This window comes from Ovis canadensis, chromosome 5 (assembly GCF_042477335.2).
Source record: "Ovis canadensis isolate MfBH-ARS-UI-01 breed Bighorn chromosome 5, ARS-UI_OviCan_v2, whole genome shotgun sequence".
In the NCBI taxonomy this organism is placed as follows: Eukaryota; Metazoa; Chordata; class Mammalia; order Artiodactyla; family Bovidae; genus Ovis; species Ovis canadensis.
This window is the reverse complement of record NC_091249.1, coordinates 21,728,404-21,740,490: the sequence shown is the minus strand read 5'-3', so window position 1 is coordinate 21,740,490 and position 12,087 is coordinate 21,728,404. Positions and strand designations below refer to the sequence as shown.

The 12,087-nt window shown below is 39.9% G+C and overlaps 1 protein-coding gene across 1 annotated transcript; it reads left to right on the top strand.

The window, feature by feature from the left end:
• Positions 1-4,404: 4,404 nt before the first annotated feature.
• On the top strand, positions 4,405-5,343 carry LOC138441659 (olfactory receptor 10H4-like). The gene has a single exon (XM_069592757.1). It carries the CDS (start codon positions 4,495-4,497, stop codon positions 5,341-5,343), a length of 849 nt encoding a protein of 282 aa, XP_069448858.1. The 5' UTR covers positions 4,405-4,494.
• Positions 5,344-12,087: the final 6,744 nt, after the last annotated feature.

The following is a 12,087-nucleotide window of genomic DNA, read 5'->3' as shown; positions in this document are numbered from 1 at the left end:
AGTGTATGTTGTTATATGTTGAATGATATTCAGGTCTCAAATTTTCTTCTACACTTCATAAAATATTCTTCTTTTTCCCTTGATGTGTGCATGTGTTTGTAACTTATTTTATTTCTTATTGAGGTTTTGTTAGTTTACATTATATTATTTTCAGGTGTACAGTTTAGTAATTCGGTATTTTTACAGATTATATTCCATTCAAAATTTCAAAGTTATTACAATATAATGACTATAATCCCCTGTATTATACAATATATCTTTGTATATGGTAACTTGTATCTATATTGTATAGTAGTTTGTGTATGTTAATCCCAGTCCCCTAATTTTCTTCCTCTCCCCTTCCCGTTCCCTTTTGGTAACCACTAGCTTGTTTTCTTTATCTGTGAGTGTGATTGTATTGTTCTGTAGATTCCACATATAAGTGATATCTTACAGTGTTTGTCTTTCTCCACCTGATATAGTTCACTAAGAAAAATACTCTTTAGGTGTGTTCATGGTTTCTGCAAATGACAGGTTTCATTACTTTACTGGCTGAATCATAATCCACTGTATTTATATACCACATCCTCTTTATCTGTTCTTCTGCTGATGGGCAGTTAGGTTGCTCCCATATCTTGGCTATTGTAAATAGTGCTGCTGTGATCATTGGGGTGAATGTACTTTTTAAATTAGTGTTTTCATTTTCTCCAGTTACACACCCAGGATTGGAATTGCCAGATCATATGGTAGTTCTAGTTTTAGCTTTTTGAGGCCCATACATACTGTTCTGGCATCATTTAACATAACCACATTGCTCAGTGGAAGTTCCAATCCATGTGCAGATCATTTCTCTAGGTAACTTGGTTCCTTTTAATGGAATAGGGTAACAGATGTTATAATCAGTCTTTTCTTAAATTCTCATTTTTTTCTGCTTCCAGGATGACTGCTTCAGCTTTCCTTTGGTGCTTATTTGGCTGGGATACATTTGTCCATCATTTCATTTTCTTTTTTAAAGTATTTATTTATTTTATTTGCAATTTTTTAAGGAATCTTCACACTGTTCTCCATAGTGGCTGTACTACTTTGCATTCCCACCAACAATGTAAGAGGGCTCCCTTTTCTTCACACCCTCTCCAGCATTTATTGCTTGCAGAATTTTGGATCGCAGCCATTCTGACTGGTGTGAGGTGGTACCTCATTGTGGTCTTGATTTGCATTTCTCTAATAATGAGTGACGTTGAGCATATTTTCATGTGTTTGTTAGCCATCCGTATGTCTTCTTTTGACAAATGTCTATTTAGTTCTTTGGCCCATTTTTTGATTGGGTCGTTTATTTTTCTGGAATTGAGCTGCATAAGTTGCTTGTATATTTTTGAGATTAGTTGTTTGTCAGTTGCTTCATTTGCTATTATTTTCTCCCACTCAGAAGGCTGTCTTTTCACCTTGCTTATAGTTTCCTTTGTTGTGCAGAAGCCTTTAATTTTAATTAGATCTCATTTGTTTATTTTTGCTTTTATTTCCAGAATTTTGGGAGGTGGCTCATAGAGGATCCTGCTGTGATTTATGTCGGAGAGTGTTTTGCCTATGTTCTCCTCTAGGAGTTGTATAGTTTCTGGTCTTACGTTTAGATCTTTAATCCATTTTGAGTTTATTTTTGTGTGCGGTGTTAGAAAGTGATCTAGTTTCATTCTTTTACAAGTTTTCCCAGCACCACTTGTTAAAGAGATTGTCTTTACTCTATTGTATATTCTTGCCTCCTTTGTCAAAGATAAGGTGTCCATAGGTGTGTGGATTTATCTCTGGGCTTTCTATTTTGTTCCATTGATCTATATTTCTGTCTTTGTGCCAGTACCGTACTGTCTCGATGACTGTGGCTTTGTAGTAGAGCCTGAAGTCAGGCAGGTTGATTCCTCCAGTTCCATTCTTCTTTCTCAAGATTGCTTTGGCTATTCGAGTTTTTTTGTATTTCCATACAAATCTTGAAATTATTTGTTCTAGTTCTGTGAAAAATACCGCTGGTAGCTTGATAGGGATTGTATTGAATCTGTAGATTGCTTTGGGTAGTATACTCATTTTCACTATATTGATTCTTCCAATCCATGAACATGGTATATTTCTCCATCTACTAGTGTCCTCTTTGATTTCTTTCATCAGTGTTTTATAGTTTTCTATATATAGGTCTTTAGTTTCTTTAGGTAGATATATTCCTGAGTATTTTATTCTTTTCGTTGCAATGGTGAATGGAATTGTTTCCTTAATTTCTTTTTCTACTTTCTCATTATTAGTGTATAAGAATGCAAGGGATTTCTGTGTGTTGATTTTATATCTCACAACTTTACTATATTCATTGATTAATTCTAGTAATTTTCTAGGGTTTTCTATGTAGAGGAAAATGTCATCTGCAAACAGTGAGAGTTTGACTTCTTCTTTTCCAATTTGGATTCCTTTCATTTCTTTTTCTGCTCTGATTGCTGTGGCCAAAACTTCCAGAACTATGTTGAATAGTAGCGGTGAAAGTAGGCATCCTTGTCTTGTTCCTGACTTTAGGGGAAATGCTTTCCATTTTTCACCACTGAGGATAATGTTTGCTGTGGGTTTGTCATATATAGCTTTTATTACATTGAGGTATGTTCCTTCTATTCCTGCTTTCTGGAGAGTTTTTATCATAAATGGATGTTGAATTTTGTCAAAGGCCTTCTCTGCATCTATTGAGATAATCATATGGCTTTTATTTTTCAATATGTTAATGTGGTGAATTACATTGATTGATTCGCAGATATTGAAGAATCCTTGCATCCCTAGGATAAAGCCCATTTGGTCATGGTGTATGATCTTTTTAATGTATTCTTGGATTCTGATTGCTAGAATTTTGTTGAGGATTTTTGCATCTATGTTCATCAGTGATATTGGCCTGTAGTTTTCTTTTTATGTGGCATTTTTGTCAGGTTTTGGTATTAGGGTGATGGTGGCCTCATAGAATGAGTTTGGAAGTTTACCTGCCTTATGACCCAGCAATCCCACAGCTGGGCATACACACCAAGGAAACCAGAATAGAAAGAGACACATGTACCCCAATGTTCATCACAGCACTGTTTATAATAGCCAGGACATGGAAACAACCTAGATGTCCATCAGCAGATGAATGGGTAACAAAGCTGTGGTACATATACACAATGGAATATTACTCAGCTATTAAAAAGAATACATTTGAATCAGTTCTAATGAGATGGATGAAACTGGAGCTGATTATACAGAGTGAAGTAAGTCAGAAAGAAAAACACCAATACAATATACTAACACATATATATGAAATTTAGAAAGATGGTAATGATGACCCTGTATGCAAGACAGCAAAAGAGACACAGATATGCAGAGCAGACTTTTGGACCCTGAGGGAGAGGGAGAGGGTGGGATGATTTGGGAGAATGGCATTGAAACATGTATACTATCATGTAAGAAATGAATCGCCAGTCTATGTTCGATGCAGGATGCAGGATGCTTGTGGCTGGGGCATGGGGATGATCCAGAGGGATGATGTGGGGTGGGAGGTGGGAGGGGGGTTCATGTTTGGGATCGCATGTACACCTGTGGTGGATTCATGTCAATGTATGCCAAAACCAACACAGTATTGTAAAGTAAAATAAAGTAAAAAGAAAAAAAAAATAAAAGTATTTATTTATTTTATTGACTGCACCAGGTCTTAGTTCTGCCATGTGGGATCTTTCTTTGGTTGTAGCCTATTCCTTTATTTTCAAACCTTTGCATATGCTTCTTTAGGAATGTAATACATCATTCAAAATAAGATGCTGAAGTGAGTACCAGTCAAACAGAATTAAAATAACTATAAAAGGGCTACTCAATAAAGGACAAAGACTCTCAAAAAAAATTTAGAACCTCAATATCCAAATATATGTGTTCTAGAATAGGCACAATATTGAAGGGAATATGACCTTGATTGTGTGTGTCTGCTTTATCTGTGTCTTGCTTTATCATTATTACAAAGATGAATGGCAGGAATTACTATGATTTACTCCATCTTACTGATGAAGATTTTGAGACCCAGACAAGTTTAAAAAACAGTTATATAATATGAAGTGAAAGTGTTAGTGGCTCAGTCCTGGGAGACCCTTTATGACCCCATGGATTGTAGCCTGCCAGGCTCCCCTGTCCATGGAATTCTGCTTTCAAGAATACTGGAGTGGATTGCCATTCCCTTCTATAAGGGATCTCCCCAACCAGGGATGGAAACTGGGTCTTCCACATTGCAGCTATATTCTTTACCATCTGAGCCACCAGGGAAGCTTAGGAAGTTATATAGTATAGAGCTCTTCAATTGTCCATTATCTATGGAAGAGCCTCTGTTGTAACCACTGTGCCTTCATCTTGCTTCTGATCTCACCAGATGCAGCATCCTCATCTGCTCAGAACTACAGCACAGTGTCTGAATTCATCCTCATCGGCTTCTCCAACTTCCCTCAGCAGCTCCTGCCCACCTTCTTCCTGCTGTACCTGCTGATGTACCTGTTCACGCTCCTGGGCAACCTGCTCATCATGGGCACCATCTGGAGGGAGCACAGCCTCCACACCCCCATGTACCTCTTCCTGTGCGCCCTCTCCATCTCCGAGATCCTGTTCACTGTTGCGGTCACCCCTCGAATGTTGGTAGACATGCTCTCCACCCACCGCTCCATCACCTTTGTGGCCTGTGCCAGCCAGATGTTCTTCTCCTTCACGTTTGGCTTTACCCACTCCTTCCTGCTCATGATCATGGGCTACGACCGCTACGTGGCCATCTGCCACCCCCTGCGCTACAACGTGCTCATGAGCACACGTGACTGTGCCCGTCTTGTGTCCTGTTGCTGGGCTGGTGGCTCAGTCATGGGGATGATGTTGACATTGATCATTTTTCACCTCACCTTCTGTGGGTCCAATGTGATTCACCATTTTCTCTGCCACGTGTTTTCCCTCTTGAAGTTGGCCTGTGGGAAGGAGACAGCCTCTGTCTCCATGGCTGTGATTCTGCTTTGTGTCACGGCCCTGATGGGCTGCTTATTCCTCATCGTCCTCTCCTATGTCTTCATCGTGGCTGCCATCCTGAGGATCCCCTCCACTGAGGGCCGGCACAAGACCTTCTCCACCTGTGTCTCCCACCTCACCATAGTGGTCGTGCACTACGGTTTTGCCTCCCTCATCTACCTCAAGCCCAGAGGCACCCATTCCATGGACAATAACACACTCATGGCCACCACCTACACAGTCTTCACCCCCTTTCTTAGCCCCATCATTTTCAGTCTCAGGAATAAAGAGCTGAAGAACGCCATACAGAGAAACTTCCTCAGAACTTTCTGTCCTTTAACTTCCTAATGGCTAGTTATGTGGTATGGAAGTGTGACAGAAGGTTTGGGCTTAATAATGTCTGTCTCCGTAGAACTCATGCAATGATTCAGGTCTGTAGAGTATCCATACTCCAATGCAGTTTCATGCATACTGTTTGTTGTTCTCCAATATTTCCCTCTCTTCCGTAAGTTCTATCATCATAATCTTTAAATTATTTCCAGTGAGAGGAACTTCATCCCATTGTCTATGCCTAAGAATATCTTATCTTTATATAGGCAGGTGGGGCCCACCAGAAGAATGAGTGAGGACCCTGACATATGTGGTTCTTCTTGAATAGACAGCAAGGAGAAGATTTTATTCCCCCATCCTCAAAGATAAGAATAAACAAAATAACCTAAAGATAGTCATAAATGCCATCAGAATTGAGTCATTTTATGCATAAAGTACTGTGCCTAGTGCTTTATTATTATTAACATGTGTTAATTATTACACACATACAATGGAAAATAAAGTAATCATCAGAGAAAATGGCTTACTGTTCACAGTTTCTTACTTGGTTTTGGAGTTATAGACAGAAAAGGAAGTCTTTCTGTTGAGCTGAACTGAGTGAACTATGGAAGAAATTCAAAGTAGAGAGCAACTGTGAGAGTGAGAGAGAGACAAACAGAGAGGGAGAGACAAAGCAGGCAAGTAGTATTTGAGGTCATTAGATCTGATCATTCAATTGATTAAAGCATATATGGGGCAAAATCTGGGCAAGATGAGAGGAACAGAAGGAGGTTGTTAACAGAGCAATCTGCATATGAAGAAAGAGAAGAAAGGAAAGAGGCTGGAGGGAGGAAGGAAGAGACAGAGAAAGAATGGGAGGGGAGAGAAAAGGAAGAGGAATGGGTGCTTAGTAAGAACATAGACATATTAAAGGGTGTTATTATTCAACATCTTATGGAAATCTCTTTCTATTTTTCCCACACATGTGGTGGTTCAGTTGCTAAATCATGTCCGACTCTTGTGACCCCATGGATTGTAGCCTGCCGGGCTCCTCTATCCTCTGCCCATGGGATTCTTCAGGCAAGAATACTGGAGTAGGTTACCATTTTTTTCTCCAGGGCATCTTCCTTTCCCACACACAATTTTCAGTAAAATCAATTTTTACTACTGTATTATACTTGCACCACTTTGAGAAGTGTGTTAAAACACAGAATGCTGTATCAAGATTATACTAAGAGAGGTCAGAGGCCAAAGATGGGTACCTTCAGTAGGCAGATGGGAAATGTTGGTGGAAGTCACACAAATGTGAATGGAGGGAATCATGAGGCACTTTATGTCTATCTGAGTCCCACACTGCTGTTTGGGAATATATATCACTGAGGACCAAGAAAGGTAACCTGATGTGGGATGTCAGTTAACTCAAAGATGAGGCCAAATATTTGGGTTGAGGCAGATCTTTTATAGAAGATAAACGTTTTATAAAAGGATAAACCCACAGCCACCAGTCATGTCATTGGTGTACAAAAGACAGTCTAATCAGAAGGTCAGGAACCAAAGACAACACCAAAAGACCAAATCAGTCAGTCACTTTTGTCCCTCAGTCGTGTCTGATTCTTTGCGACCCCATGAACTGCAGCACGCCAGGCTTCCCTGTCCATCACAAACTCTTAGAGCTTACTCAAACTCATGTCTATTGAGTCAGTGATGCCATCCAACCATCTCATCCTCTGTCGTCCCCTTCTCCTCTTGCCTTCAATCTTGCCCATCATCAGGGTCTTTTCTAGTGAGCCAGTTCTTTGCATCAGGTGGCCAAAGTATTGGAGTTTCAACTTCAGCATCAGTCCTTCCAATGGATATTCAGGACTGATTTCCTTTAGGATAGACTGGTTGGATCTCCTTGCTGTCCAAGAGACACTCAAGAGTCTTCTCCAACACTACAGTTCAAAAGTATCAATTCTTCGGCGTTCAGCTTTCTTTATAGTCCAACTCTCACATCCATACATGACTACTGGAAAAACCATAGCTTTGCCTAAATGCACCTTTGTTGGTAAAGTAATGTTTCTGCTTTTTAATTTGCTGTCTAGGTTGATCATAGCTTTCCTTCCAAGGAGCAAGCATCTTTTAGTTTCATGGCTGCAGTCACCATTTGCAATGATTTTGGAGCCCAAGAAAATAAAGTCTCTCACTGTTTCCACTGTTTCCCCATCTATTTGCCATGAAGTGATGGGACTGGATGCCATGATCTTAGTTTTCTGAAAGTTCAGTTTTAAGCCAACTTTTTCACTCTTCTCTTTCACTTTCATCAGGAGATTCTTTAGTTCTTCTTCGCTTTCTGCCATATAGTTATGTTTTATGACATCATTGGGAGACCTATGTGAATATCACACTCTCTGGTTTGAACTACCAGGACTATGGGAATAGGATAGAATTTGATTGGGAGAAGAGGTAACTTTTGGCCAATTTGGCCAGAAGACATATGTTACACAAGGTAAATTACTCTCCAAGACCCAGCTCCAAATGACTCTTATTCTGAAAAGCCGCCCAACTGTCATCTCCTGAAGACAAGGTCCTACAATCTCACTCTTGGCTCCTCCAGCTTCTGCTTTCCCTCTGACCCTACCTTGACCCCAGTGGATTGAGGACATCTGTCTCCAGCCCTGTCTCCCCCCCAAGATTGGGAGCTCCTCAGCCCTCAGCAGGGGCTCATGCCTCTCTGGGCAGAGGAGAGACTCATGACCTTTGTGTATGTGGATAATGAGATGAAGGAGTAGACACTACAAGCTCCCAAAGGCCTCTTGAAGTCCCTCTCCGACTCCCCAGACCCTGAGGACAAAGCTTCTAGGTTGGCTTCCTGGGGAGCAGCCTGCTGGAAACCCACAGCAGGGATAAAGCACACAAGATCACTTCCAGGAGTCCGAGGTGCGACTCCATCCCTGCTTGTGGGCATCACTGAGAGCATCAGGCAGGAGAGCATCATCTGCCCTTCTCTGCTGACTGCTTCATGGAAGAGGCAGGCCAGGCTGAGGGCAATCAGAAGGGAGAGGGTAGGAAAGCAGAATCAGACAGTTGTGGGTAGCTCTGGCCAGCCTGGGGATGGAGTCAGGACGGGGGAGAAGGTCCAAAAGAGAGGATTTCATTCCCAAGAGGCCGCTGGGGCTCTTCTCTGTTTACCCATTCTGAATCATTGGTTCTCACCCAGCTTAGGTTCGCTTTGCGGCTCCTAGGTCAGCAGTTCTTAATCTGGGGTGGTTCTGCCCTACAGTTGACATTGGACATGTTCAGAGATAGCTTGGTTGTCATGATCTTGGGACAGAGGGATACTACAGATACCTGGTGTCTTGATGCCTGGGATGCTGTTACTTATTAAGCAAATGTAATAATCTGGTACTTACTGTGGATCAATTATAATGGATTAGTTATTATTAACTGAAGTTCATAGTTTACCTTAGAAGTCTCTCTTTGTGTTATAACTTCTATGAATTTTAACAAATTTGTTATGATATGGTATGAATTTGCTGGTGTAGAGAGCATGTTATATTTTAATTTTCACCATTCTACATTCCAACCAGCAGTGCAGGAGGGTTCCCCTCTCCCCATTGCCCAATCACCATGGCATTTTCCAATTTGAGAAATGGAATATGTACATGTGAATATATACAGAATGAAATTCCATTGCTTTCATTCATTCCCCCCAGTCCTTTCTTTGAGCATCTTTTCATTTGCCTGAGTAATTCCTGTGATTTCTCTTTTCATATCCTTTGATCATACCTATATCAAGGTCCTACTTCTTTATGCTTCTTTAGAGTGTTACCTGTTTTAGACAATGCAGGTGATCTTATACCAATTTTCCATCTGCTTCTTGACTTTATTCAGGATATCTTTTGTGGAACCAAACTTCAAAACGCTGATGTTTTCATGTCACCTTTAGGGTGGTGCTTTAAAAGTTTTGTTTAGAAAATCCTTCTCCACTCACAGCTTGATCAACAAAGTATTTCTCATACACTTTCTCCCATTAACTTTATGGTTTATATTTCACATATATCTCTTTTTTTTTTAATTTTAGTTTTTTATTTTTTAAATTTTAAAATCTTTAATTCTTACATGCATTCCCAAACATGAACCCCCCTCCCACCTCCCTCCCCATAACAACTTTCTGGGTCATCCCCATGCACCAGCCCCAAGCATGCTGCATCCTGCGTCAGACATAGACTGGCGATTCAATTCACATGATAGTATACATGTTAGAATGTCATTCTCCCAAATCATCCCACCCTCTCCCTCTCCCTCTGAGTCCAAAAGTCCGTTATACACATATTTCACATATATCTCTTGAATCCATCTGGATTCCACCTTGTATGTGGTCTTGGGTAGAAATTCAGATGAATTTTGCTTCATAAAAGAACCAGTCTTCCCACCAGAAACTAGTAAACAATGCATCTTTCCCTTTATATGTGTTGCCATATTTATCATATATTAGATTTTTTATAATGATGGGGTATTTTCTGAGATATCCATTCAATTTACCGGGGTCTTTTTCTATTCTTGGTTCACATTGTCAGAAATGACTGTGACTCTACAATGTGTCACAATATCTGGGAAGACATACAATATTTCTCCTGTTTGCTTCAATTTATAAGATGTATAGTTTCACTCTGACTTTATTTTTAGAAGAAGGTTAGTATAATTATTAAATTTATAATCCATTCATGGAGTAGTTAATGCAATTGTGTTGACAGGATAATTTAGGGAAGAAGAGATATTATTACCATATTACGTCATCCTATTCAGTAGTATGTATGATTTTACATGTATTCTAGTCATCCTCTACATGTTTGTTATAGACTAAAATATTTGTCTCAGGAGGTATTGCATGTCTTTGGTTAAATCCTAGATATTTTGTATAAGAGATTTTCAAAATGTCATATGAGGACCCATAGGGTTCCAGGGACCATTTCTAGAGGGCCATCAGGTCCTTATTTTCCCAGCTCATGTCAGGATGTATTTTTGTCATATGCTTCATTGCCACAGATGAAGTTAAGCATCAAACACCAGAATCTAGTTGTCTTGCAGTAGGCCAGAAATCAAACATATTCGAGAAAATCTGAAACCAGACCACTATTCTCACTAGTTTTTGAAAATGCAGCTGCTTTCCTAAAAGTATTGCTATATTAAAATGTAATGAAAATGCAGCTGCTTTCCTAAAAGTATTACTATATTAAAATGTAATGGGTTTATTATTGTTCTTTGAAATGTGTTAATACTAAATATTTTAAATCATTCTCAGATTCAGTTCCTAAAGCGGTGAAGATCAGTAGTGATAACTTACCCAGAGAAAAGACCTTTTGCAAACACAATAATTTTTGTTTCAAGTATCCCGAGAACAAGATGTTTAGGGCTTTTCTTTATAGTCTGTGTCATTGCTGACAGTCTTATGCTCAGTTCAGTTCAGTCATTCAGTCTTTCCGACTCTTTGCGACCCCATGGACTGCAGCATGCCAGGCTTCCCTGTCCAACACCACATCCTGGAGCTTGCTCAAACTCATGCCCATTGAGTCAGTGATACCATTCAACCATCTCATCCTCTGTCATCTCCTTCTCTTCCTGCCTTCAATCTTGCCCAGCATCAGGGTCTTTCCAAAGAGTCAGTTCTTCACATCAGGTGGCCAAAGTATTGGAGTTTCAGCTTCAACATCAGTCTTTCCAATGAATATTCAGGAATGATTTCCTCTGGATTGACTGGTTTGATTTCCCTGCAGTCCAAGGTATGTTAAGAGTCTTCTCCAACACCACAGTTCAAAAATATCAATTCTTTGGCACTCAGCTTTCTTTATAGTCCAATTCTCACATCCATACATGACTACTGGAAAAACCATAGCTTTGACTAAATGAACCTTTGTTGACAAAATAATGTCTCTACTTTTTAATAGGCTGTCTAGGTTTCTCACAGCTTTTCCTCCAAGGAGCAAGCATCTTTTCATTTCATGGCTGCAATCACCATCTGCAGTGATTTTGGAGCCCAAGAAAATAAAGTCTCTCACTGTTTCCATTGTTTTCCCATCTATTTGTCATGAAGTGATGGGACCAGATGCCATGATCTAAGTTTTTTGAATATTGAGATTTAAGCCAGCTTTTTCACTCTCCTCTTCACTTTCATCAAGAGGCTCTTTAGTTCTTCTTCACTTTCTGCCATAAGGGTGGGGTCATCTGCATACTTGAGGTTATTGATATTTCTCCCAGCAATCTCGATTCAAGCTTGTGCCTCATCCAGCCTGGCATTTCACTTGACGTACTCTGCATACAAGTTAAATAAGCAGGGTGACAATACACAGCCTTGACATAACCCTTTCCCAATTTGAAACCAGTCTGTTGTTCCATGTCCAGTTCTAATTGTTGCTTCTTGACCTGCATACAGGTTTCTCAGAAGGCAGGTAAGGTGTTCTGTTATTCCCATCTCTTTAAGAATTTTCCACAGTTTGTTGTCATCTACACAGTCAAAGGCTTTGGTATAATCAATAAAGCAGAAGTAGATATTTTTCTGGTATTCTCTTGCTTTTCAATGATCCAACAGATGTTGGCAATTCGATCTCTGGTTCCTCTGCCTTTTCTAAATCCAACTTGAACATCTGGAAGTTCATGGTTCATGTACTGTTGAAGCCTGGCTTGGAGAATTTTGAGCATTTCTTTACTAGTATGTGAGATGAGTGCAATTGTGTGGTGGTTTGAACATTCTTTAGCATTGCCTTTCTTTGAGATTGGAATGAAAACTGACCTTTTCCAGTCCTG